We start from the raw sequence: 27,017 nt of genomic DNA, 5'->3' as shown, positions 1-27,017 counted from the left end.
CTCGATTTCAACCTCACTCAGCTTTTAACCCAGCCCAGGCCTGTTACTGAAGACTGTAAATATTCTTGACCTCCTTCTAATCTCCCATACCGAACCTAACCAAACTGCCTTACATATGGAAACCCGGACTGTAAGAGAATTTTGTCTGAATTTCAACATTACTCCGCTTTTAACGCAGCCCAGGCCTGTTACTGAAGACTGTAAATATTCTTGACCTCCTTCTAATCTCCCATACCGAACCTAACCAAACTGCCTTACATATGGAAACTCGGACTGTAAGAGAATTCTGTCTGAATTTCAACCTTACTCTGCTTTTAACGCAGCCCAGGCCTGTTACTATAGACAATGCAAATACTCTTAACCTCCTTCTAACCACCCATACCCAACCTAACCAAACTGCCTAACATAAGGAATCACGGACTCCCTCAGAATTTTGTCTCGATTTCAACCTCACTCAGCTTTTAACCCAGCCCAGGCCTGTTACTGAAGACTGTAAATATTCTTGACCTCCTTCTAATCTCCCATACCGAACCTAACCAAACTGCCTTACATATGGAAACCCGGACTGTAAGAGAATTCTGTCTGAATTTCAACCTTACTCCGCTTTTCACGCAGCCCAGGCCTGTTACTGAAGACTGTAAATATTCTTGACCTCCTTCTAATCTCCCATACCGAACCTAACCAAACTGCCTTACATATGGAAACCCGGACTGTAAGAGAATTCTGTCTGAATTTCAACCTTACTCCGCTTTTAACGCAGCCCAGGCCTGTTACTGAAGACTGTAAATATTCTTGACCTCCTTCTAATCTCCCATACCGAACCTAACCAAACTGCCTTACATATGGAAACCCGGACTGTAAGAGAATTCTGTCTGAATTTCAACCTTACTCCGCTTTTAACGCAGCCCAGGCCTGTTACTGAAGACTGTAAATATTCTTGACCTCCTTCTAATCTCCCATACCGAACCTAACCAAACTGCCTTTCATATGGAAACCCGGACTGTAAGAGAATTTTGTCTGAATTTCAACCTTACTCTGCTTTTAACGCAGCCCAGGCCTGTTACTGAAGACTGTAAATATTCTTGACCTCCTTCTAATCTCCCATACCGAACCTAACCAAACTGCCTTACATATGGAAACCCGGACTGTAAGAGAATTCTGTCTGAATTTCAACCTTACCCAGCTTTTAACGCAGCCCAGGCCTGTTACTGAAGACTGTAAATATTCTTGACCTCCTTCTAATCTCCCATACCGAACCTAACCAAACTGCCTTACATATGGAAACCCGGACTGTAAGAGAATTTTGTCTGAATTTCAACCTTACTCCGCTTTTAACGCAGCCCAGGCCTGTTACTGAAGACTGTAAATATTCTTGACCTCCTTCTAATCTCCCATACCGAACCTAACCAAACTGCCTTACATATGGAAACCCGGACTGTAAGAGAATTCTGTCTGAATTTCAACCTTACTCTGCTTTTAACGCAGCCCAGGCCTGTTACTATAGACAATGCAAATACTCTTAACCTCCTTCTAACCACCCATACCCAACCTAACCAAACTGCCTAACATAAGGAATCACGGACTCCCTCAGAATTTTGTCTCGATTTCAACCTCACTCAGCTTTTAACCCAGCCCAGGCCTGTTACTGAAGACTGTAAATATTCTTGACCTCCTTCTAATCTCCCATACCGAACCTAACCAAACTGCCTTACATATGGAAACCCGGACTGTAAGAGAATTTTGTCTGAATTTCAACCTTACTCTGCTTTTAACGCAGCCCAGGCTGGTTACTGAAGACTATAAATATTCTTGACCGATTTCTAATCTACCATACCGAACCTAACCAAACTGCCTTACATATGGAAACCCGGACTGTAAGAGAATTTTGTCTGAATTTCAACCTTACTCCGCTTTTAACGCAGCCCAGGCCTGTTACTGAAGACTGTAAATATTCTTGACCTCCTTCTAATCTCCCATACCGAACCTAACCAAACTGCCTTACATATGGAAACCCGGACTGTAAGAGAATTCTGTCTGAATTTCAACCTTACTCTGCTTTTAACGCAGCCCAGGCCTGTTACTATAGACAATGCAAATACTCTTAGCCTCCTTCTAGCCACCCATACCCAACCTAACCAAACTGCCTAACATAAGGAATCACGGACTCCCTCAGAATTTTGTCTCGATTTCAACCTCACTCAGCTTTTAACCCAGCCCAGGCCTGTTACTGAAGACTGTAAATATTCTTGACCTCCTTCTAATCTCCCATACCGAACCTAACCAAACTGCCTTACATATGGAAACCCGGACTGTAAGAGAATTTTGTCTGAATTTCAACCTTATTCTGCTTTTAACGCAGCCCAGGCCTGTTACTATAGACAATGCAGATACTCTTAACCTCCTTCTAACCACCCATACCCAACCTAACCAAACTGCCTAACATAAGGAATCACGGACTCCCTCAGAATTTTGTCTCAATTTCAACCTCACTCAGCTTTTAACCCAGCCCAGGCTGGTTACTGAAGACTGTAAATATTCTTGACCGCCTTCTAATCTGCCATACCCAACCTAAACAAACTGCTTTACATATGGAAACCCGGACTGTAAGAGAATTCTGTCTGAATTTCAACCTTACTCCGCTTTTAACGCAGCCCAGGCCTGTTACTATAGACAATGCAAATACTCTTAACCTCCTTCTAACCACCCATACCCAACCTAACCAAACTGCCTAAAATAAGGAATCACGGACTCCCTCAGAATTTTGTCTCGATTTCAACCTCACTCAGCTTTTAACCCAGCCCAGACCTGTTACTGAAGACTGTAAATATTCTTGACCTCCTTCTAATCTCCCATACCGAACCTAACCAAACTGCCTTACATATGGAAACCCGGACTGTAAGAGAATTTTGTCTGAATTTCAACCTTACTCTGCTTTTAACGCAGCCCAGGCTGGTTACTGAAGACTATAAATATTCTTGACCGCCTTCTAATCTGCCATACCGAACCTAACCAAACTGCCTTACATATGGAAACCCGGACTGTAAAAGAATTTTGTCTGAATTTCAACCTTACTCCGCTTTTAACGCAGCCCAGGCCTGTTACTGAAGACTGTAAATATTCTTGACCTCCTTCTAATCTCCCATACCGAACCTAACCAAACTGCCTTACATATGGAAACCCGGACTGTAAGAGAATTCTGTCTGAATTTCAACCTTACTCCGCTTTTAACGCAGCCGAGGCCTGTTACTGAAGACTGTAAATATTCTTGACCTCCTTCTAATCTCCCATACCGAACCTAACCAAACTGCCTTACATATGGAAACCCGGACTGTAAGAGAATTCTGTCTGAATTTCAACCTTACTCTGCATTTAACGCAGCCCAGGCCTGTTACTATAGACAATGCAAATACTCTTAACCTCCTTCTAACCACCCATACCCAACCTAACCAAACTGCCTAACATAAGGAATCACGGACTCCCTCAGAATTTTGTCTCGATTTCAACCTCACTCAGCTTTTAACCCAGCCCAGGCCTGTTACTGAAGACTGTAAATATTCTTGACCTCCTTCTAATCTCCCATACCGAACCTAACCAAACTGCCTTACATATGGAAACCCGGACTGTAAGAGAATTCTGTCTGAATTTCAACCTTACTCCGCTTTTAACGCAGCCCAGGCCTGTTACTGAAGACTGTAAATATTCTTGACCTCCTTCTAATCTCCCATACCGAACCTAACCAAACTGCCTTACATATGGAAACCCGGACTGTAAGAGAATTTTGTCTGAATTTCAACCTTACTCCGCTTTTAACGCAGCCCAGGCCTGTTACTGAAGACTGTAAATATTCTTGACCTCCTTCTAATCTCCCATACCGAACCTAACCAAACTGCCTTACATATGGAAACCCGGACTGTAAGAGAATTCTGTCTGAATTTCAACCTTACTCCGCTTTTAACGCAGCCCAGGCCTGTTACTGAAGACTGTAAATATTCTTGACCTCCTTCTAATCTGCCATACCGAACCTAACCAAACTGCCTTACATATGGAAACCCAGACTGTAAGAGAATTCTGTCTGAATTTCAACCTTACTCCGCTTTTAACGCAGCCGAGGCCTGTTACTGAAGACTGTAAATATTCTTGACCTCCTTCTAATCTCCCATACCGAACCTAACCAAACTGCCTTACATATGGAAACCCGGACTGTAAGAGAATTCTGTCTGAATTTCAACCTTACTCCGCCTTTAACGCAGCCCAGGCCTGTTACTGAAGACTGTAAATATTCTTGACCTCCTTCTAATCTCCCATACCGAACCTAACCAAACTGCCTTACATATGGAAACCCGGACTGTAAGAGAATTTTGTCTGAATTTCAACCTTACTCTGCTTTTAACGCAGCCCAGGCCTGTTACTGAAGACTGTAAATATTCTTGACCTCCTTCTAATCTCCCATACCGAACCTAACCAAACTGCCTTACATATGGAAACCCGGACTGTAAGAGAATTCTGTCTGAATTTCAACCTTACTCAGCTTTTAACGCAGCCCAGGCCTGTTACTGAAGACTGTAAATATTCTTGACCTCCTTCTAATCTCCCATACCGAACCTAACCAAACTGCCTTACATATGGAAACCCGGACTGTAAGAGAATTTTGTCTGAATTTCAACCTTACTCCGCTTTTAACGCAGCCCAGGCCTGTTACTGAAGACTGTAAATATTCTTGACCTCCTTCTAATCTCCCATACCGAACCTAACCAAACTGCCTTACATATGGAAACCCGGACTGTAAGAGAATTCTGTCTGAATTTCAACCTTACTCTGCTTTTAACGCAGCCCAGGCCTGTTACTATAGACAATGCAAATACTCTTAACCTCCTTCTAACCACCCATACCCAACCTAACCAAACTGCCTAACATAAGGAATCACGGACTCCCTCAGAATTTTGTCTCGATTTCAACCTCACTCAGCTTTTAACCCAGCCCAGGCCTGTTACTGAAGACTGTAAATATTCTTGACCTCCTTCTAATCTCCCATACCGAACCTAACCAAACTGCCTTACATATGGAAACCCGGACTGTAAGAGAATTTTGTCTGTATTTCAACCTTACTCCGCTTTTAACGCAGCCCAGGCCTGTTACTGAAGACTGTAAATATTCTTGACCTCCTTCTAATCTCCCATACCGAACCTAACCAAACTGCCTTACATATGGAAACCCGGACTGTAAGAGAATTCTGTCTGAATTTCAACCTTACTCCGCTTTTAACGCAGCCCAGGCCTGTTACTGAAGACTGTAAATATTCTTGACCTCCTTCTAATCTCCCATACCGAACCTAACCAAACTGCCTTACATATGGAAACCCGAACTGTAAGAGAATTCTGTCTGAATTTCAACCTTACTCCGCTTTTAACGCAGCCCAGGCCTGTTACTGAAGACTGTAAATATTCTTGACCTCCTTCTAATCTCCCATACCGAACCTAACCAAACTGCCTTACATATGGAAACCCGGACTGTAAGAGAATTCTGTCTGAATTTCAACCTTACTCCGCTTTTAACGCAGCCCAGGCCTGTTACTGAAGACTGTAAATATTCTTGACCTCCTTCTAATCTCCCATACCGAACCTAACCAAACTGCCTTACATATGGAAACCCGGACTGTAAGAGAATTCTGTCTGAATTTCAACCTTACTCCGCTTTTAACGCAGCCCAGGCCTGTTACTGAAGACTGTAAATATTCTTGACCTCCTTCTAATCTCCCATACCGAACCTAACCAAACTGCCTTACATATGGAAACCCGGACAGTAAGAGAATTCTGTCTGAATTTCAACCTTACTCCGCTTTTAACGCAGCCCAGGCCTGTTACTGAAGACTGTAAATATTCTTGACCTCCTTCTAATCTCCCATACCGAACCTAACCAAACTGCCTTACATATGGAAACCCGGACTGTAAGAGAATTCTGTCTGAATTTCAACCTTACTCCGCTTTTAACGCAGCCCAGGCCTGTTACTGAAGACTGTAAATATTCTTGACCTCCTTCTAATCTCCCATACCGAACCTAACCAAACTGCCTTACATATGGAAACCCGGACTGTAAGAGAATTCTGTCTGAATTTCAACCTTACTCCGCTTTTAACGCAGCCCAGGCCTGTTACTGAAGACTGTAAATATTCTTGACCTCCATCTAATCTCCCATACCGAACCTAACCAAACTGCCTTACATATGGAAACCCGGACTGTAAGAGAATTCTGTCTGAATTTCAACCTTACTCTGCTTTTAACGCAGCCCAGGCCTGTTACTATAGACAATGCAAATACTCTTAACCTCCTTCTAACCACCCATACACAACCTAACCAAACTGCCTTACATATGGAAACCCGGACTGTAAGAGAATTCTGTCTGAATTTCAACCTTACTCCGCTTTTAACGCAGCCCAGGCCTGTTACTGAAGACTGTAAATATTCTTGACCTCCTTCTAATCTCCCATACCGAACCTAACCAAACTGCCTTACATATGGAAACCCGGACTGTAAGAGAATTTTGTCTGAATTTCAACCTTATTCTGCTTTTAACGCAGCTAAGGCCTGTTACTATAGACAATGCAAATACTCTTAACCTCCTTCTAACCACCCATACCCAACCTAACCAAACTGCCTAACATAAGGAATCACGGACTCCCTCAGAATTTTGTCTCGATTTCAACCTCACTCAGCTTTTAACCCAGCCCAGGCTGGTTACTGAAGACTGTAAATATTCTTGACCGCCTTCTAATCTGCCATACCCAACCTAAACAAACTGCTTTACATATGGAAACCCGGACTGTAAGAGAATTCTGTCTGAATTTCAACCTTACTCCGCTTTTAACGCAGCCCAGGCCTGTTACTATAGACAATGCAAATACTCTTAACCTCCTTCTAATCTCCCATACCGAACCTAACCAAACTGCCTTACATATGGAAACCCGGACTGTAAGAGAATTTTGTCTGAATTTCAACCTTACTCCGCTTTTAACGCAGCCCAGGCCTGTTACTGAAGACTGTAAATATTCTTGACCTCCTTCTAATCTCCCATACCGAACCTAACCAAACTGCCTTACATATGGAAACCCGGACTGTAAGAGAATTCTGTCTGAATTTCAACCTTACTCTGCTTTTAACGCAGCCCAGGCCTGTTACTATAGACAATGCAAATACTCTTAACCTCCTTCTAACCACCCATACCCAACCTAACCAAACTGCCTAACATAAGGAATCACGGACTCCCTCAGAATTTTGTCTCGATTTCAACCTCACTCAGCTTTTAACCCAGCCCAGGCCTGTTACTGAAGACTGTAAATATTCTTGACCTCCTTCTAATCTCCCATACCGAACCTAACCAAACTGCCTTACATATGGAAACCCGGACTGTAAGAGAATTCTGTCTGAATTTCAACCTTACTCCGCTTTTAACGCAGCCCAGGCCTGTTACTGAAGACTGTAAATATTCTTGACCTCCTTCTAATCTCCCATACCGAACCTAACCAAACTGCCTTACATATGGAAACCCGGACTGTAAGAGAATTCTGTCTGAATTTCAACCTTACTCCGCTTTTAACGCAGCCCAGGCCTGTTACTGAAGACTGTAAATATTCTTGACCTCCTTCTAATCTCCCATGCCGAACCTAACCAAACTGCCTTACATATGGAAACCCGGACTGTAAGAGAATTCTGTCTGAATTTCAACCTTACTCCGCTTTTAACGCAGCCCAGGCCTGTTACTGAAGACTGTAAATATTCTTGACCTCCTTCTAATCTCCCATACCGAACCTAACCAAACTGCCTTACATATGGAAACCCGGACTGTAAGAGAATTCTGTCTGAATTTCAACCTTACTCCGCTTTTAACGCAGCCCAGGCCTGTTACTGAAGACTGTAAATATTCTTGACCTCCTTCTAATCTCCCATACCGAACCTAACCAAACTGCCTTACATATGGAAACCCGGACTGTAAGAGAATTCTGTCTGAATTTCAACCTTACTCTGCTTTTAACGCAGCCCAGGCCTGTTACTATAGACAATGCAAATACTCTTAACCTCCTTCTAACCACCCATACCCAACCTAACCAAACTGCCTAACATAAGGAATCACGGACTCCCTCAGAATTTTGTCTCGATTTCAACCTCACTCAGCTTTTAACCCAGCCCAGGCCTGTTACTGAAGACTGTAAATATTCTTGACCTCCTTCTAATCTCCCATACCGAACCTAACCAAACTGCCTTACATATGGAAACCCGGACTGTAAGAGAATTTTGTCTGAATTTCAACCTTATTCTGCTTTTAACGCAGCCCAGGCCTGTTACTATAGACAATGCAAATACTCTTAACCTCCTTCTAACCACCCATACCCAACCTAACAAAACTGCCTAACATAAGGAATCACGGACTCCCTCAGAATTTTGTCTCGATTTCAACCTCACTCAGCTTTTAACCCAGCCCAGGCTGGTTACTGAAGACTGTAAATATTCTTGACCGCCTTCTAATCTGCCATACCCAACCTAAACAAACTGCTTTACATATGGAAACCCGGACTGTAAGAGAATTCTGTCTGAATTTCAACCTTACTCCGCTTTTAACGCAGCCCAGGCCTGTTACTATAGACAATGCAAATACTCTTAACCTCCTTCTAATCTCCCATACCGAACCTAACCAAACTGCCTTACATATGGAAACCCGGACTGTAAGAGAATTTTGTCTGAATTTCAACCTTACTCCGCTTTTAACGCAGCCCAGGCCTGTTACTGAAGACTGTAAATATTCTTGACCTCCTTCTAATCTCCCATACCGAACCTAACCAAACTGCCTTACATATGGAAACCCGGACTGTAAGAGAATTCTGTCTGAATTTCAACCTTACTCTGCTTTTAACGCAGCCCAGGCCTGTTACTATAGACAATGCAAATACTCTTAACCTCCTTCTAACCACCCATACCCAACCTAACCAAACTGCCTAACATAAGGAATCACGGACTCCCTCAGAATTTTGTCTCGATTTCAACCTCACTCAGCTTTTAACCCAGCCCAGGCCTGTTACTGAAGACTGTAAATATTCTTGACCTCCTTCTAATCTCCCATACCGAACCTAACCAAACTGCCTTACATATGGAAACCCGGACTGTAAGAGAATTCTGTCTGAATTTCAACCTTACTCCGCTTTTAACGCAGCCCAGGCCTGTTACTGAAGACTGTAAATATTCTTGACCTCCTTCTAATCTCCCATACCGAACCTAACCAAACTGCCTTACATATGGAAACCCGGACTGTAAGAGAATTCTGTCTGAATTTCAACCTTACTCCGCTTTTAACGCAGCCCAGGCCTGTTACTGAAGACTGTAAATATTCTTGACCTCCTTCTAATCTCCCATGCCGAACCTAACCAAACTGCCTTACATATGGAAACCCGGACTGTAAGAGAATTCTGTCTGAATTTCAACCTTACTCCGCTTTTAACGCAGCCCAGGCCTGTTACTGAAGACTGTAAATATTCTTGACCTCCTTCTAATCTCCCATACCGAACCTAACCAAACTGCCTTACATATGGAAACCCGGACTGTAAGAGAATTCTGTCTGAATTTCAACCTTACTCCGCTTTTAACGCAGCCCAGGCCTGTTACTGAAGACTGTAAATATTCTTGACCTCCTTCTAATCTCCCATACCGAACCTAACCAAACTGCCTTACATATGGAAACCCGGACTGTAAGAGAATTCTGTCTGAATTTCAACCTTACTCTGCTTTTAACGCAGCCCAGGCCTGTTACTATAGACAATGCAAATACTCTTAACCTCCTTCTAACCACCCATACCCAACCTAACCAAACTGCCTAACATAAGGAATCACGGACTCCCTCAGAATTTTGTCTCGATTTCAACCTCACTCAGCTTTTAACCCAGCCCAGGCCTGTTACTGAAGACTGTAAATATTCTTGACCTCCTTCTAATCTCCCATACCGAACCTAACCAAACTGCCTTACATATGGAAACCCGGACTGTAAGAGAATTTTGTCTGAATTTCAACCTTATTCTGCTTTTAACGCAGCCCAGGCCTGTTACTATAGACAATGCAAATACTCTTAACCTCCTTCTAACCACCCATACCCAACCTAACAAAACTGCCTAACATAAGGAATCACGGACTCCCTCAGAATTTTGTCTCGATTTCAACCTCACTCAGCTTTTAACCCAGCCCAGGCTGGTTACTGAAGACTGTAAATATTCTTGACCGCCTTCTAATCTGCCATACCCAACCTAAACAAACTGCTTTACATATGGAAACCCGGACTGTAAGAGAATTGTGTCTGAATTTCAACCTTACTCCGCTTTTAACGCAGCCCAGGCCTGTTACTATAGACAATGCAAATACTCTTAACCTCCTTCTAACCACCCATACCCAACCTAACCAAACTGCCTAACATAAGGAATCACGGACTCCCTCAGAATTTTGTCTCGATTTCAACCTCACTCAGCTTTTAACCCAGCCCAGGGCTGTTACTGAAGACTGTAAATATTCTTGACCTCCTTCTAATCTCCCATACCGAACCTAACCAAACTGCCTTACATATGGAAACCCGGACTGTAAGAGAATTTTGTCTGAATTTCAACCTTATTCTGCTTTTAACGCAGCCCAGGCCTGTTACTATAGACAATGCAAATACTCTTAACCTCCTTCTAACCACCCATACCCAACCTAACCAAACTGCCTAACATAAGGAATCACGGACTCCCTCAGAATTTTGTCTCGATTTCAACCTCACTCAGCTTTTAACCCAGCCCAGGCTGGTTACTGAAGACTGTAAATATTCTTGACCGCCTTCTAATCTGCCATACCCAACCTAAACAAACTGCTTTACATATGGAAACCCGGACTGTAAGAGAATTCTGTCTGAATTTCAACCTTACTCCGCTTTTAACGCAGCCCAGGCCTGTTACTATAGACAATGCAAATACTCTTAACCTCCTTCTAACCACCCATACCCAACCTAACCAAACTGCCTAACATAAGGAATCACGGACTCCCTCAGAATTTTGTCTCGATTTCAACCTCACTCAGCTTTTAACCCAGCCCAGGCTGGTTACTGAAGACTGTAAATATTCTTGACCTCCTCCTAATCTCCCATACCGAGCCTAACCAAACTGCCTTACATATGGAAACCCGGACTGTAAGAGAATTTTGTCTGAATTTCAACCTTACTCCGCTTTTAACGCAGCCCAGGCTTGTTACTATAGACAATCCAAATACTCTTGACCTCCTTCTAACCACTCATACCCAACCTAGCCAAACTGCCTAACGTAAGGAATCCCGGACTGCCTTAGAATTTTGTCTTGATTTTAACCTTACTCAGCTTTTAACCCAGCCCACGCCTATTACTAAAGACTGCGTAAATATTCTTGACCTCTTCCTGATCTCCCATACCCAATGTAACCAAACTGCCTAACATAAAGAATCTTGGCCTGTCATAAAATTTTGTCTGCATTTCAACCTTACTCAGCTTTTAACCCTGTCCAGGCCTGTTACTAACGACAGTGCAAATATTCTTGCGCTACTTATAACCTCTCATACCCAACCTAACCAAACTGATTAAAATAAGGAATCCCAGACTGTCAGATTTTGGTCTGCATTTCAAGCTTACTAAGCATCTAATGCGGCCCAGGCTTGTTACTAAAGAGTGTGCAAATATTTTTGACCTCCTTCGAACTTCCAATACCCAACCTAACCAAACTGCCAAACATAAGCAATCCCTTACCCTCATAAATTTTCCTCTGAATTTCAACTTGACTCAGCTTCTAACCCAGCCCAGGCCTGTTACTAAAGACTGTAAATATTCTTGACCTCCTCCTAATCCTCCATATTCAATCTAACCGAACTGCCTAACATAAGGAATCTTGGCCTGTCATTTTGTCTGAATTTCAACCTTACTCAGCTTTTAATCCAGCCCAGGCTGATTACTAAAGAGAGCGCAGATATTTTTGGCCGCCTTTTAACCTACCATACCAAACCTAACCAAACTGCCTTACATATGCAATCCCGGACTGTAAGAGAATTTTGTTTGATTGGTTTGGTTTTATGGGGTTTAACGTCCCAAAGCGACTAAGGCTATGAGAGACGCCGCCGTGGAGGGCTCCGGAAATTTCGACCACCTGGGGTTCTTTAACGTGCACTGACATCGCACAGCACACAGGGCCTCGAATTTCTCCTCCAAAGAATTTCAACCGCCGCGGCCGGGATCGAACCGGCGTCTTTCGGGACAGCAGCCGAGCACCATAGCCACTGAGCCACCGCGGCGGCACAGAATTTTGTTTGAATTACAACCTTACTCCGCTTTTAACCCAGCCCACGCCTGTTACTATAGACAACGCAAATATTCTTGTCTGCTTCTAACCACCCATACCCAACCTAACCAAACTGCCTAACGTAAAGAATCCCGCACCCTCATAAAATTTTGTCCGAATTTAAACCTTGCGCATATTTTAACCCAGCCCAGGCCTGTTATTAAAGAGCCTGCAAATATTCTTTACCTCTTCGAACCTCCAATACCCAGCCTAACCCAACTGCCTAACATAAAAAATCCCAGACTGTCCTAGTATTTTGTCGGAATTGCAGCCTTACTCCGCTTTTAACCAAGCCCACGCCTGTTGCTAAAAAGAGTGCAAATATTCTTGACCACCTTCTAACCTTCCATAACCAACCTAACCAAACTGCCTAACACAGGGAATCCTAGACTGCCATAGAATTTTGCCTGAATTTCAACCTTACTCAGCTTTTAACCCAGCACACGCCTGTTACCAAAAAGAGCCGGCAAATATTCTTTACCTCTTTCGAACCTCCAGTACCCAGCCTAACCCGACTGCCTAGCATAAAAAATCCCAGGCTGTCACAAAATTTTGTCGGAATTTCTACCTTACTCAGCTTTTACCCTTTCCCTGGCCTGTTACTAAAAAGAGTGCAAATATTCTTGACCACCTTCTAACCTTCCATAACCAACCTAACCAAACTGCCTAACACAGGGAATCCTAGACTGCCATAGAATTTTGCCTGAATTTCAACCTTACTCAGCTTTTAACCCAGCACACGCCTGCTACTAAAGAGCCTGCAAATATTCTTTACCTCTTTCGAACCTCCAGTACCCAGCCTAACCCGACTGCCTAGCATAAAAAATCCCAGGCTGTCATAAAATTTTGTCGGAATTTCTACCTTACTCAGCTTTTAACCTTTCCCTGACCTGTTACTAAAAAGAGTGCAAATATTCTTGACCTCCTTCTAACCTCCCATATCCAACCTAACCAAACTGCCTAACACAAGGAATCCCAGACTGCCACAAAATTTTGTGTGAATTTCAACCTTACTCAGCTTTCAACCCAGGACACGCCTGTTACTAAATACAGTCATAATATTCTCGACCTATATATAACCTCCCGTACCGAACCTAACCAAACTGCCTAACATAAGGAAGCCCAGACTGTCATAGATTTTCGTCTGAAATTCAACCTTACTCAGCTTTTAACCCAGCCTAGGCCTCTTATCAGGAAGGATGAATCTGAAAGCTTCCAGAAAGGGGGAGAGATCATCTTCGGACCGCCTGCCCTGTAGAACTAAAGTAAGAGCTCTCAACAGTGAAAGCATGTGGTAAAATACTAAAATTATTCCTTTCCCAAACGTGTCAGACGTAGCCGATACTTACCAGTTGGGCAAGCATTTTCTGTGAGTGCGCGGACTGTCAAGACCACAGGCGGCCCTACTGGTGGCGCTGCTATCGCTGATGATGGCTGTGCTGGCTCCCTTTGAGGCGGCAGGTTTCCAGCAACAGCACAAGTAGCGGCACGGGCTCCTGTCTTCTGAGTGGCAGGAACAACTGGCAATTCTGCTGCTATACTTGCTGCAACAGAAGCTTCAAACAGGAAGATGAGAAGAAAAAAAAATAGGCGCAACCATATACAGTCATACCACCAAACATTGCAGAATATATCACTAAGGAAAGTTTATACGGAAATGATGAAGTAGTAGCATTTATTGCTGTTCATTTATATTTACACACACTATTTGTCTTGAGTGTGCCATACAGAGTTAGAATGTGCCAGAGAGTGTGCTGACAGCGTTCTGTCGACAACGATGAGGCATTAAAGGCTTTCGCCTTAAAAGCGAACTTTCCGCTAATGTTGCAGGGCATAATTTGGTAGTGGTAGCGGCAGGGCTAAATGATGTCCTGAATGGTGATGCCGCACAAGTAGTGGAAAGATTGCCAGAGGAGTTCACGATATAAGAGCAATAGCACAGCAAGTGCAGATCATGGTATGCACAGTGCCGGAGGTGCAAGGACGCAACGGAGACGTTCTCAAGGACGTGGAGACTCTTAATCGAGAGATAAGGGAGTTAAGCTTGGAGAAAGGCTCTGAAGTAGCAGACACAGACAGGGAAGTGCAATGAGCAGGCTTTGGTAGAGGGTTTGCAGAGATAAGGAAGTTAAACCTGGAGAAAGGTTTTCAAGTAGCAGACAAACAGGGAAGTGCATGGAGCAGGCTTTGGCAAAGCGCTTGCACGAGATGGCATCCATTTTAGTGCACGGGTACAAAACATAGATTTGGTGGCGCCTGGCAGGCCAGGCAGTAGCTTTTTTGGGGGCTCAGGGCGGCTCAGGGTGTAGGGGTAGGGGTAGGTGGAAGCGAAGTATAAAATGTAATAATCAGGCTGAGCCCAGCAAAATGGCCCCTAGGAGGTCTAGCAAGAAAAGTACTAAAATAAAAATTTAACAAGATGATCAGCTATATAAACATGCCAGGGGATAGAAAGAAAGCGAAATGGTTAGGAATAGAACAGCAGTTATGCGCTATGCGAGAGACATCTGAGGGATTTAGAATTTCCATCGCTTATTGATGCTACATCAAGGAAGGAAGCAAGAGAACATGAACATGATACATGAAGGAACAATTTGGCAAAAAAATAAAATCAACTTGCAAGGAACAAGTATGGGTATCGCGAACAATTGCCAGTAAACGGACATGGTTAGGAATATTTATTAAGGGACAAACAACAAATGCAGAAAGGAAAACAAGAATCCAGTTAAGTGTCTCAGTTGCGATATGAAGCAGTTTCCAGACGTTTGGTTTAGTCTGTACCCTTATAAAAATGGTCTATAGACTTTCTATAGACTTTTTATAGACTCTATAGCCATCCTATAGACTTTTCCTTTTGTCTAAAGACAGTCTATAGAAAATCTATGGACTAAAGTCTATAGCAGCTTCAATTTCCTTTTGTCTATAGACTGTCTATAGACTCTCTATAGACTAAGGTCTATAGCCGCCTAATATCCTTTCGTCTATAGACTGTCTATAGACCCTCTATAGACTAAGGTCTATAGATGCCTCAATTTCCTTTCGTCTATAGACTGTCTATAGACTCTCTATAGACTAAGGTCTATAACTGCCTCAATTTCCTTTTGTCTATAGACTGTCTATAGACACTTTATAGACTAAAGTCTATAGCTGGCTCAAATTTCCTTTTGTCTATAGACTGTCTATAGACACTTTATAGACTAAAGTCTATAGTTAGCTCAATTTCCTTTTGTCTATAGACGGTCTATAGACTCTCTATAGACTGAAGTCTATAACTACCCCCATTTCCTTTCGTCTATAGACGGTCTATAGACTCGCTATAGTCTAAGGTCTATAGCCGCCTCAATTTCCTTTTGTCTATAGACTGTCTATTGACTAAAGTCTATAATTGCTTCAATTTCCTTTCGTCTATAGACGGTCTATAGACTCGCTATAGACTAAGGTCTATAGCTGCCTCAATTTCCTTTTGTCTATAGACTGTCTATAGACTAAAGTCTATAACTGCTTCAGTTTCCTTTCGTCTTTAGACGGTCTATAGACTCTCTATACACCAAAGTCTATAGCTGCCTCAATTTCTTTTCGTCTATAGACGGTCTATAGACTCTCTATAGACTACGGTCTATAGCTGCTTCAATTTCCTTTTGTCTATAGACTGTACACTATAGATAGTCTACTGCCTATAGACCAGTCTATAGCAATCGTAATTTTATTTCACAATGTTCGATACACTGACTTTCGACTAAGTCCAGAACAATGTCAATTTCTTTTTGCACTGCATGCTGAGGGGACCTGCATCTAGTGACCGCAACTATGTCGGGAGTCCCCCACCTCCTTCGCTATTACGGAAATTAAAAAGTATTGCGTAAGACCATTGCAACACCCTCCTGTATATTGTTTTCAGGAGCATTGACAAGCTCCTTTTCGTTATACCGTGACGTATATTGTCAATACAATTAGATATTTAATGCTAACAAGTAAGCCGAGGAAAGGCAGCCGTTCTTGAAGTAAGGGCGCCCGCAAACTGTACTACATCGACCGAATACGCTGTCCCTTTAAGGAATCGCTCTACACAATTCCATTCCATCTTTCTATCGTTACTGTCCAACGCGCTGAAATCAGAAACATTTCATCAACGGTTCTACATTTCTTTTTAAAACGTCCTGAAATAAAGGGGGAAATACGGGTGTGAGAATTCAAGGAAGCGCCCATCCCTTAGAAACATCTTCGATTAATCTCAAAGAGCCTGGTCCTCTCTGCGCGATTAACATCTGCCATTTCTACCTTTGCAGTTTGTATTCACGTGAATAAGTGCTGCGACGCAACAGTCACAAAGCCAGTATTTTTTCGTTCCTACCCTTGCACTTGTTGCTTCGGAGACCATGACACGCTGATGTGGCGCATATCAGTTTTCTAAACACGAGCACACGCAAAAAAGACGTTATGCTATGCAACCTTATAATTATTATTTGAGAATTTTACCACATGCTATTCGGTGGGAGATGCGGCGCGTATACCGACAAGAAGTTAGATTTCGGTTCTGTTTTCACGAAAACAATAAGATTTTTAGAGGGTAAGCGAAGAATTTAAGCTTATAAACCAATTGCCTTCTGTGGTCTTGGATATCAGATCAAGCTGCACACGGCAAGAGTGCGAGCGATAAAGATACGACCGTGAAATGGGTTTCTGTTTCACGTTTTACCCATTTTACCGCGAGACGGCGGAAAATCATTCGGGCTGCAAACAACCCTGTGCGTGGTTGCAACAATGGCGTTGGCGTGTTTTTCGCGGATTACGTTTTCTTCAAAATCCAGCTGCATCGTCCGCTTACGGTAAGTCTACACGTTTATATTTTATTCATTTGGTCTCCTAAACCACTCTAAGCAGAGCTGTGTGTGCAGAACAGATTATGTGCGCAGTTACAAACGTCCTATCTTCGTTTCTAAGGCGGAAGCCATCGGGTTCTCGACTAATGCCGCTTATCTCTGTCCCGCTGTCTTTACTAACGCGCGGAAAGGCAGTATCTGCGATGCCCTTGATGATAAGCCGCTCTTCGCGAGCTGTCTACTAGATTTTTCGTGTTTCAAGGTGGATGCGCGGCCAGAAATGTCGTTTAGCCTGTGAATGACGGCCGAAATGGAACTGTGTGTTAGTTAGCGCCGTGTGAGCTCAATTTACTTTGCACCTCCGAAAACGTACTTACATAGTCTCGTTCAGTGGTGGATTACATTTATTTTCTTATCTTTGTGTTATCGCCTGTCTGGACCATGGAGTGCTGTTCTTTTTGAGGTGTGCATTGCTTGCTACGTATGGACGCTCGCTCGGTGCGCGTCGTGGACGCCGACGTTTCAGCAAAGGTGTCTTGTAACGCTATAGACTGGAGCGCGAGACGTTTGTCAAAGTTGTATTCAAGCGGCGCTGGAGGAATGCTTGTAGTGTGATGGGTGAATAAAATTCTTTGCCGGCGCGAATGGCCGGCGTGCTCAAACACCGCGAAGAACCCACGAGCTCCATCCCATCTCCCCTTCGTTGCACACGTATGGATTCGTCCGTGTCTGTCATCAGAGCCGTTGGCCGCCGCCGCTGGCTTGCGGGCACTTCATTTTGAAAGCTGGGTAAAGGTCGGCTCGACAAGAGGTGGCTTACATTTCGTTCCGAGTGGTTCGTTCATGAATCCCGCTCAGCATGCACAGATTTATAATACCATTTGCGCGAGAGGCAAAGTATGTGTTTCTGATTTCAGACTGCTACGTTACGAAAGCGCCGATGTGACTCGCCGCTTATTTGCGCCTAAAATTAAATTAAGCTCTCGTGTTATTATGGATGCGCCTGTTGAAGGCGTTAATTGTTTCATTGAAATACTTCCTACTTTGAGCACGTTCAATGCTTTCGCTGATTTTTATAGCAGCGTTGGGTTAGGCTGCCTCCATGCAAGAAACACACCTCTTTACTGCGCTGTTGGAGCTGCACTTGAAGGAAAAACTAAGTGAATTTCAGACGGTATTTTATCGTGGCAGTAATTTGCTGTCTCAACCTCGCGACTGCTTTTGAAACGGCGCAGCTGCAGCCTCTGTGTGCTGTATTAGTTTTCTGAACAATGAGCGCGGCATGGAAGCGCTGCAACCCGCTTGTTTCTAAGAGCGCGCGCAGATGTACGAGTATGCTGTTCCGTCTTTGTGCTTCAAGTTATAGGCGCAAATCTGTGGTGAACTGGTTGCTTCTGCCTGTTGGTTTTGTATAGCTTGTGCCCGTTTGAGTATCGGCTTACGTACACTCGGCCAAATCTTTAACTGGCTTAGGTGTTGCATCGCTAAATGCACCTTGTAAAAAAATGCATTTTGGCCACACTGCTGGCATATTCATGTTGTAATTTGACACGTGAGATGGCATTTCATAGTCTCTTTTTGTTAATATAATGTTTGAGCGGAGTACTTGCATGTTTAGATCAAAGTTATCAGAAATATTCATCGTCTGCCGCTACGAAGAGCCGAAACAAGCGGAATACGCAGCAATGGTTCTGGTGGCGCATTTGCACTAATCTGGGTAAACGACTTGTCCGCCATGAAAGGAGTGGTACTTTACCCAGAGGATGAGGCCATATGGACCAGATCCATTGCTGCGTATGCCGCTTGTTTCAGCTGTTCGTAGTGGCAGACGAATGTTTCTGATAACGTTGATCTAAACACGCAAGTACTGCACTCAAACATTATATGAACAAAGAGGAACCACGAAATGACATTTCACTCGTTAAATTACAGCATGAATATGCCAGCAGTGTAGCTGAAAGGCACCTTTTTTACAAGGTGCATTTAGCAATGCAACACCCGAGCCAGTTAAAAATTTGGCCGGGTGTACCAGGCTTAATTCACGCAGGGTATTCTGAAGCGCTTCTTCTATGGCGGTTATAAGAATAAATGCTGCAATATTCTCCTTTTTGGATCCCTCTGTAAGGTGCACTGAATCTGTATTTTTTGGAGGTGGCATTCTTAACAGCTCCTTGCGAGTCAATGCAGATATGCGGCACAATTGTTCGAAGTCTTCTGTTACAAATAGTGTAAAAGGATTGCCATAATGAGATCAGTATTGGCTGTAGCAGTATTGCCATAGAGAAATCAATATCAGTACTGGATTCAGAGTAGAGTGCTCCAGGGATTAGGGGTCTATGTTACAATGTTTTATGACGACACTTATAATCTGTCGTGTATTTACTGAAATGATTGAGCCGGCGTGATAGCTCAGTGGCTACCATGTTCGTATGGCGACCTTAAAGATTGTGGGTTTCTACGTGGACAAAGGCCACCACCCACCGCGGGTTCGAGCTTCGCGCGAGCCAAGGGCCCCGATCAGCCGTCACCACACACCACTGGGACACCGATGCGGTGCACTCAACCTCCGCTGGGAGGAGAGTGATTCGCCGCAAAGAAATAGGCCTCCAAGTTCACAAAGGAGACGTTTATTCACGTCGTCCTTCAGCAGATACACAAACACTCAATAGTCACCCCGTCCCGGGGGCGCGCGAGGAGCAAGGCTCCGCTGCGCGCACGAAGCGACTCGAGCAATGTGCGCCGCTAGCACGCCGCTGCAGGAGAATGTCCCCGCGGCAGTGCTGTGATCTCTCTCTCGTGTCGACCGTTGGGCCGGTTGCGAGAGAGAGTGGGCATTCAACGCAAGGTACGCCTGTCGGAGGTCGCTGGACCCCGCTGGACAGGCTCGAGCCGCTGCAGGTCAGAGGACACGTGCGGGCGAGCTCGAGTAAGCACTGGTCCGAACGGCAAGGCCGGCACGGACAAACAGTAACGTACGCACCTTACGCTGTCTCGGAGGGATCTCTCTCTCTGGGCCCCGCTCGGACGGTCGCGGGATGCGCGGCCGCCAAAACGGGTCCCGGATTCCCGCCAAAAGGCGCCAATGGCAAAGGCCCTTGGGGAGCCTGGGCGGAGCTGTGGCTAAATGACAGTGATTAGTCACCCAGCCGCCTCTCCACCGCCTGAGGCGGGAGCAAGGGAAAGAGGAGAAACAACGCGGGCGGCCGGCACAGCCGCGCAAAGGCGACGGCGGAAAGCCAGATTCCCACAAGATGCAGGTTCGATTCCGGCCTAGGCGGTCGCATTTTAATAGAGGCAAAATGCTAAAGGCCTGTGTACTCTGCACAGGTGACCGAAATTATTCCCCATCCTTTCACTTCAGCGTCTCGTAGCCTTTGTCGCCTTGGGTCTTTGAACCACATAAAACCAAACCAAAAGATCAAGATTGCCTTTCTAGAATGGCATAGCCAGGATATGCCTTGCATTGTAAAGCACATGTGTAGAGATGGAATGGGAATTTTTTTTCAGTTCCTCTTATATTATTTTTTTCCTTTGTGCTGTACAGGTGAACATGCCCGGATGATTTACTGCAGACAACAGGCCACAAGAATGCTTCTGAGGAAACTAGCCGGACTGTTACTTTCAACTTTTATGTTACTGTGGTGCATTATTATGGTGCATGTATTGCATATTCCCAGCCTGGATAGCTTGGAAATAAACTAAATTTGTAAGTATATTGATTGTTTCATGTGTGAACTCTGTCTGGTGACCTTTTTCAATGATTGTGGACAGTCTATAGGCAGTCTATAGATAATGGTCTACTAATAGTTTAGTAGACAGAGGTCTATAGACTGTCTATAGACAAAGGTCTATAGCACTGCCAGGCCACACACCTTTGGGATGTCTATAGACAGTCTATAGACATCTGTCTACTGGACCAGTAGACTTTTGTCTGTAGACTGTCTATAGACAGTAATCTACAGGAAGTCTATGGCCATAAGTCTATAGTCCGTCTATAGACAAGTGTCTATAGACGGTCTATAGGCAGCTCTATAGGAAATGTATGACCATAAGTCTATAGATCGTCTATAGACTGTCTATAGACCTGTGTCTATAGACTTCCTATAGACCTATAGACTTTCAGTAGAGATTTGTCTATAGACAGTCTATGGACTGTCTATAGAAATTTTTATAAGGGTAACATAGCGACTCAGGCTATGAGGGACGCCGTAGTGAAGGCCTCTGAAAATTTCAACCACCTGGGGTTCTTTAACGTGCACTGACATCGCACAGCACACGGGCCTCTAGAATTGCGCCTTCATTGAAATTCGGCCGCCGCGGCCGGGATCGAGCCCCACCTTTCGGGTCAGCAGCCGAGCGCCATAACCACTGAGCCACCGCGCCGGGGCAGTTAGGAGACGGTGTTGATATTTTTCTGCTGGGCGACATGAATGACCACACCGAGGATCTGGATGGATAAGCCCGGATACTGTTAATTCCCGGAATGTCCTCCAGCCAAAGGGGATTAAAACGCGCACTCTCTTCCGGCGTAGCTATGGCAGCAGTGACAGCAAGCCTCTCCAGAGAGCAGCCAGCACAGCTCTACCAGTGTACCCTCATCTAATAACGAAGATATTTCCTAAGGCCAGCCGTAACTGACCTTCAAGAGGGGACCTGGGTGTCAGTTGGGTCCAGTCACCGTGCTTGGCCGCGTCATTCGTCGTCAAAGGAGCAGTTTCCGGCTAGTAGTTTCCCTACCTCCCGTGCCCACCCGCATGGCCTTACATTGTGCACCACACTTGCGATCATCTGGAGGCCCTGGGAACGCCACTGGCGAACCTTCCGGTGTCTGCGGAACATATATGGCGTCCTCCGTACCCTCAAGCTCATTAAGTGACGGGGGTGTGTTCCCTCCCTATTGAGGCAGTGTGTGATGAGTGCCAAAGTGAACTTTACAGGACACGCCTTCCGCGGCAGGCTCGGCCCCCATCTAGGGACTTCATGGAAGGAAACCGTATTAATTCCAGAACAGGACAAATACGGGCTGGTTGGTACATGTTTTACGAATTAAACCGTATTAAACTCGGCTTCGAGTGCAGCCGAGAACCTCCCTCTAATCGAGTCTTCCGTTTGCCCATATGTTCCCCTTTTTCTGAGGGACATTCTCAGTTGCTCTCTATTTGTACACAATGTAAACAGTTATATTAAGTTTTCAGTGTCTTCCTCGTCCTCATAACTCCGGTCTTCTCCGTCCCTTCTCCGGCCCCACCACGCTACCATGCAAGCATACAATACGTTGTAACGGGTTGTAACGAGAAGTTAATGCCAGTCTTATGTGAGTGGCACCACCTAGTTATTGTAAATAGAAAAACTAAAAGAGAGGGAAAAATCACGTGGGAATTTAGTAGCAGGGAGATGAGCGATGAGTGTTGCCCAATTTCGCAGGGAATCTATACCACGCTGCCAAAAATTGAAATAGACGAAGAAGGTGAGTACAGTCTGGGAAGTGATCATAAGCATATAAGTCTGCAGGTTGTGGGGATGCACTCGCCTCCCCGTGGTTCGCTTTCCCGCAATGCACCCCAGCTGTGGTTAGCTCCCCCCGCAACGCACTCTTCTCAGTTGGGTTACTTTAACAAACAGGGGAGGGCGCTCGCGTCGCAGCGACACCAGCGCCACGGATGGCGTTTTGCTGCGCGCTCGCGGGAGGGAGCCGGTTCTCTTTTGCTCGGGGCCGGGAAGCGTGTGGACGTTCACGCGCAAAGCTCCGCTCTTCGCCGCGGGCGACCTCGTGTGGAAACATGTTCCCCTCAGCTCGCCCCGTCTCGCCTCGGAGCTTCCCTCTTGCCCTAGCGTGGGCGAACGTTCGCTCGTAACCGTGCTGGTGAGTCGGACATCCTCGATTCCTCAGTGTATTTTGTTGCTAGCTGGCGTTATTGTTGTTATAGCAATAAATGCCTTGTTTGTGTCAGCCAGTGTGTCGTTCCTTTGTTCCCGCAGAGCAAGGCCCGCCGTGGTCAGCGAGCGCTCGGTAGCGTACGCGACCACGGGGTGGGGTCCGCGCGGTTTTGAACTGGGTCAGCCGCGGTTAAGCGGGGAGAACGGATTTATCTCCCCAATTTAAACCCCACAAGGTGGGAGCCCTGATCAAAAGAGAAATCCAGAGAAGTCGAAAATAGAACGCAAAATTAAACGACGAACAAATAGCGCTAATAACAGCAGGCATAGAGGAAGAAATAGAGAAGTGCCAAATGAAAAAGTGGGATTATAATCAGATCTACTCATTAGTATAATTAAGCAAGTAAAAGCGGTAAAACGTTGGAGAAGAAAGAGGAAGCCACGAAGCTGGTGAAATATGGAAATAAGGAGGCCATCGAACTGCGACGGGTGGCTTCGAGGGAACACAAATAAGCAAAGGCGCAGTTATCTCAAGAGAAAATAGACCAAAAATTAGAATCTTATTGACAAAAGAAACAGCAAGTGCAGGTACTCTCCTAGGCGGGGGGGGGGGGGGGGGGGGGCAAAAATTTTGGAACCATAGAAGCTGGCTGGGTAAAACAAATCAAAGAAGAAAGGAACAGATTCAAGATGCTGAGGGAAAATACTTAGAGGGAGGCGATGCCGTGTAATACATTACATCACTTATCACCATCATTATCAGCCTCACTACGCTCACTGCAGGGCAAAGGCCTCTCCCGTGTCTCTCCAATTAACCTTGCCCTTGGCCAGCTGCAGCCACCGTATCCCCGTGTACTTAAATACTGAAATTATTCCTTTCCCGAACGTGCAAGATGTGACCTACTTACGAGCTGGGCAGGCATTTTCGGGGAGTGCATGGTCTGGCAAGACCACAGCCGGTCCTACTGGCGGCGCTGCTATCGCTGATGATGGCTGTGCTGGCTCCCTTTGAGGCGACAGGTTTGCAGCAACAGCACAAGCAGATGCACGGGCTCCTGTCTTCTGAATGGCAGTAGTGCTGCCAGTTGGCAGCAATTCTGCTGCCGTACTTGCTGCAACAGAAGCTTCAAACAGGAAAATAAGGAGAAAAAAATAGGCGCAACCATATACAGTCATACCAGAAAATATTGCGGAATATATCAACTAAGGAAAGTTAATATGGAAATGATGAAGTAGTAGCACTTATTGCGGTTCATAAATATTTACGCACAATATTTGCATTGAGTTTGCCAGAGAGAGTTAGAGTGGGCCAAATATAGGGTTAACGTTTCAGGGTACAGATGATGGAAGCAAAAACCTTCTCATACTTGAGAAGCTTCAACAGCAGTTCGTAATTGGTAGCGAGGGGCTGGAAGTGGTAAGGGAATAAGTAATCTTAGGGGAGGTAGTGGCTGCTGATCCGGATCATGAGAGGAAAATAACTAGAATAAGAATAGGATGAAGCTGATATGGCAGGCTATATCTAAGATCATGAATGGCAGTTTATCAATATCCCGCACGAGAAAAGTATACACCAGCGGTATCTTAGCTGCACTCACATATGTTGCAGAAACGTGGAGGCTAACGAAAAGGGACAACGCAGTAAGCTATGGAAAGGAAATTGATAGGTGTAACGTTAAGAGACCGGAAGTGGGTGAGGAAAGAAAGGTGGGTTAATGACATTCTATTCGGAATCAAGAGGAAGAAGTGGGCTTGGGCGGGGCGTGCGATGCGAAGGGAAGAAAACCACTGGTCCTTGATGGCACTGGAGTGGATTCGAAAAAAAAGGCAAGTGAAGAGAAGGCAAGTGGTTTCCCGCCTTAAATATTGCATAACTTCGCTTAGCTTTTAGGTGTCAGGAATATAAACAACAGCACTGGATTGGCTGGAGATTATTTGTAATACGTGGCTCGAGGCATCCTCTGTAATATCAGTACCGTAAGGAATATGTCACATCGCCCTCGAGCACTCGCCAACGTGTGGTTAGCAGCGAGTTTTGATTACGGTGGTTTTAGTTTGCCTTGGTTTATTGGTGTTTAACGTCCCGAAGCGTCTCAGGGACGCCGTAGTGAAGGGCGCCGGAAATTTCGACCAGCTGGGGTTCTTTAACGTGCACTGACATCGCACAGTACACGGGCCTCTAGAATTTCGCCTCCATCGAAATTCGGCCGCCGCGGCCGGGATCGAACCCGCGTCTTTCGGGCCAGCAGCCGAGCGCCGTAACCACTGCGCCACAGCGGCGGGACAACGGTGATTTTGACTCACTATAAGCAGCAGCAGTAATGAGAGGCATCTGCAAAAACAAACGCTTAGGTGGAAAGGTTTGGTTTCGTTGGTTTTGGTTTGATGGGGCTAACCCTTCCGAAGTGACCCATGCTAAGAGGGACGCCGTAGTGGAGGGTTGCGACAAATTTCTATCCCCTGGGGTTCTTTAACGTGCCCTGACACCGCACAGTACACGGGCCTCTAGCATTTCACTTCCATCGAAATGCGACCGCCGCGGCCGGGATTGAACACGCGGTTTTCGGGTCAGCAGACAAATACCATTATCACTCGGACACCACGGCAACATTAGTTGCAAAGGGAATATGGAGAGCATGTCAGTCGGTGAATACAAATGAAAAGTAAAGTAGGCGTTACAACAGCTCCTTAAGACGGCGCCAAGTCAAACAAAAACAGCGCAGGAACAGAACAGGGACAAGCAAGGACACACAGTAGCGTTCGTGTGTGTCCTTGCTTGACCTTGTTCTGTTCCTGCGCTATTTTTGTTTGACATGTGTTACCAACGAGCCGAAACCGCCACCTTAACGGTGCCAATGTCAGAGAGGTACAGGTTCGGTCAAAAGTTCCCAGGATACACTAGGTCTGCTTTCGGGCACTATAGTCGGGCAGTTAGGACACCCCCAAGCCCAAAATCTCTGGGGAATTGTGGGGAATTGTGGGGAATTGTGAACAATGTTAATGGTAAACCATGCGAACAACAGACGCTTCCGGCCGTCATTGATCAGCACGTTGTCGACCGCTTTATTATATATTTTACTACCGTAAAGATTTCTTCAGCTACCTCTGTAATTAACGTTGATATAAATTCTTTCTTACCTAGTCCACTACCAAGTACCATTTTTTCTGGATGACATTGAACTTAGTGAAATGTATTATACATTGGCATCTACGGCTAGCAATAAAGTTGCTGGATTGGATGAAATAACAGTACGTATGTTAAAAGATAACATTAATATTCCAAGTCCTATATTATTCCAGGCTCTATATCACTCACAGCAAACTGCCAAGTACAGAACGCCGCTAAAAATGGCCCGAGTTGTTGCAATATACAAGACCGGAGATCGCTCAAACGCTTCTAGTTATCGAACTGCATCAGTGCTCAGTGCTGTTAATAACCTTTCCGAAAAAATTCTTGCAAATCGAATTAATAGATTTAGAGAAAAATACTGCATAATTAGCCCACAGCAACGCGACTTTCAGCAGCACCATTCAAAGTCAACTGCAGTGCAGTCATAAGCCGAAAAAACAAACTCTGATATAAATGACAACAAACTTGTGGCTGTGGTCTTTCTCGATTAAGACTTTCAATACCTTTGACCATTCATCCTTTGACTCCTTTTGTGCAAGCTAAATCGCGAAGGTTTAGAGAACGGATTTTGAAGCTGTTTTCTAGTTACTTTCATCGTCATCGTCATCAGGTAGTCGTAATGAATAATGTATCATCGTCACCACGACCTACACACACGGGCGTGCCCCAAGAGTCTGTTTTTGGACCCCTGCTTTAATATTTATATGTTTCCGAACTCCCACTTGCACTAAACTTCGGAGACATGCTGATGTACGCCGATGACACGCTGTAATTATTACAGGAAATAACATTGAGGAAACTGAGTCTAAAACAAACAGATTTAGCAAGC

General features: G+C 44.9%; 1 protein-coding gene across 1 annotated transcript in view; it reads right to left on the bottom strand.

Annotated features, from left to right (window-relative positions):
* The window catches only part of LOC149365416 (uncharacterized), a 38,772-nt gene extending 12,067 nt beyond the window's left edge, over nucleotides 1–26,705 (bottom strand). The window contains exons 1-3 of the mRNA XM_089568621.1: nucleotides 26,692–26,705; nucleotides 23,967–24,182; nucleotides 13,711–13,917 (exon numbers count right to left, since the gene is read on the bottom strand). Of these exons, the coding sequence (XP_089424747.1) occupies nucleotides 13,711–13,917; nucleotides 23,967–24,182; nucleotides 26,692–26,705 (437 nt within the window). The remainder of the gene's footprint in view (nucleotides 1–13,710; nucleotides 13,918–23,966; nucleotides 24,183–26,691) is intronic.
* Nucleotides 26,706–27,017: the final 312 nt, after the last annotated feature.

This window comes from Amblyomma mixtum, chromosome 1 (genome assembly GCF_055824585.1).
Source record: "Amblyomma mixtum isolate Tamu chromosome 1, ASM5582458v1, whole genome shotgun sequence".
Lineage (NCBI taxonomy): Eukaryota > Metazoa > Arthropoda > Arachnida > Ixodida > Ixodidae > Amblyomma > Amblyomma mixtum.
This window is presented reverse-complemented; position numbering and strand designations above follow the sequence as displayed.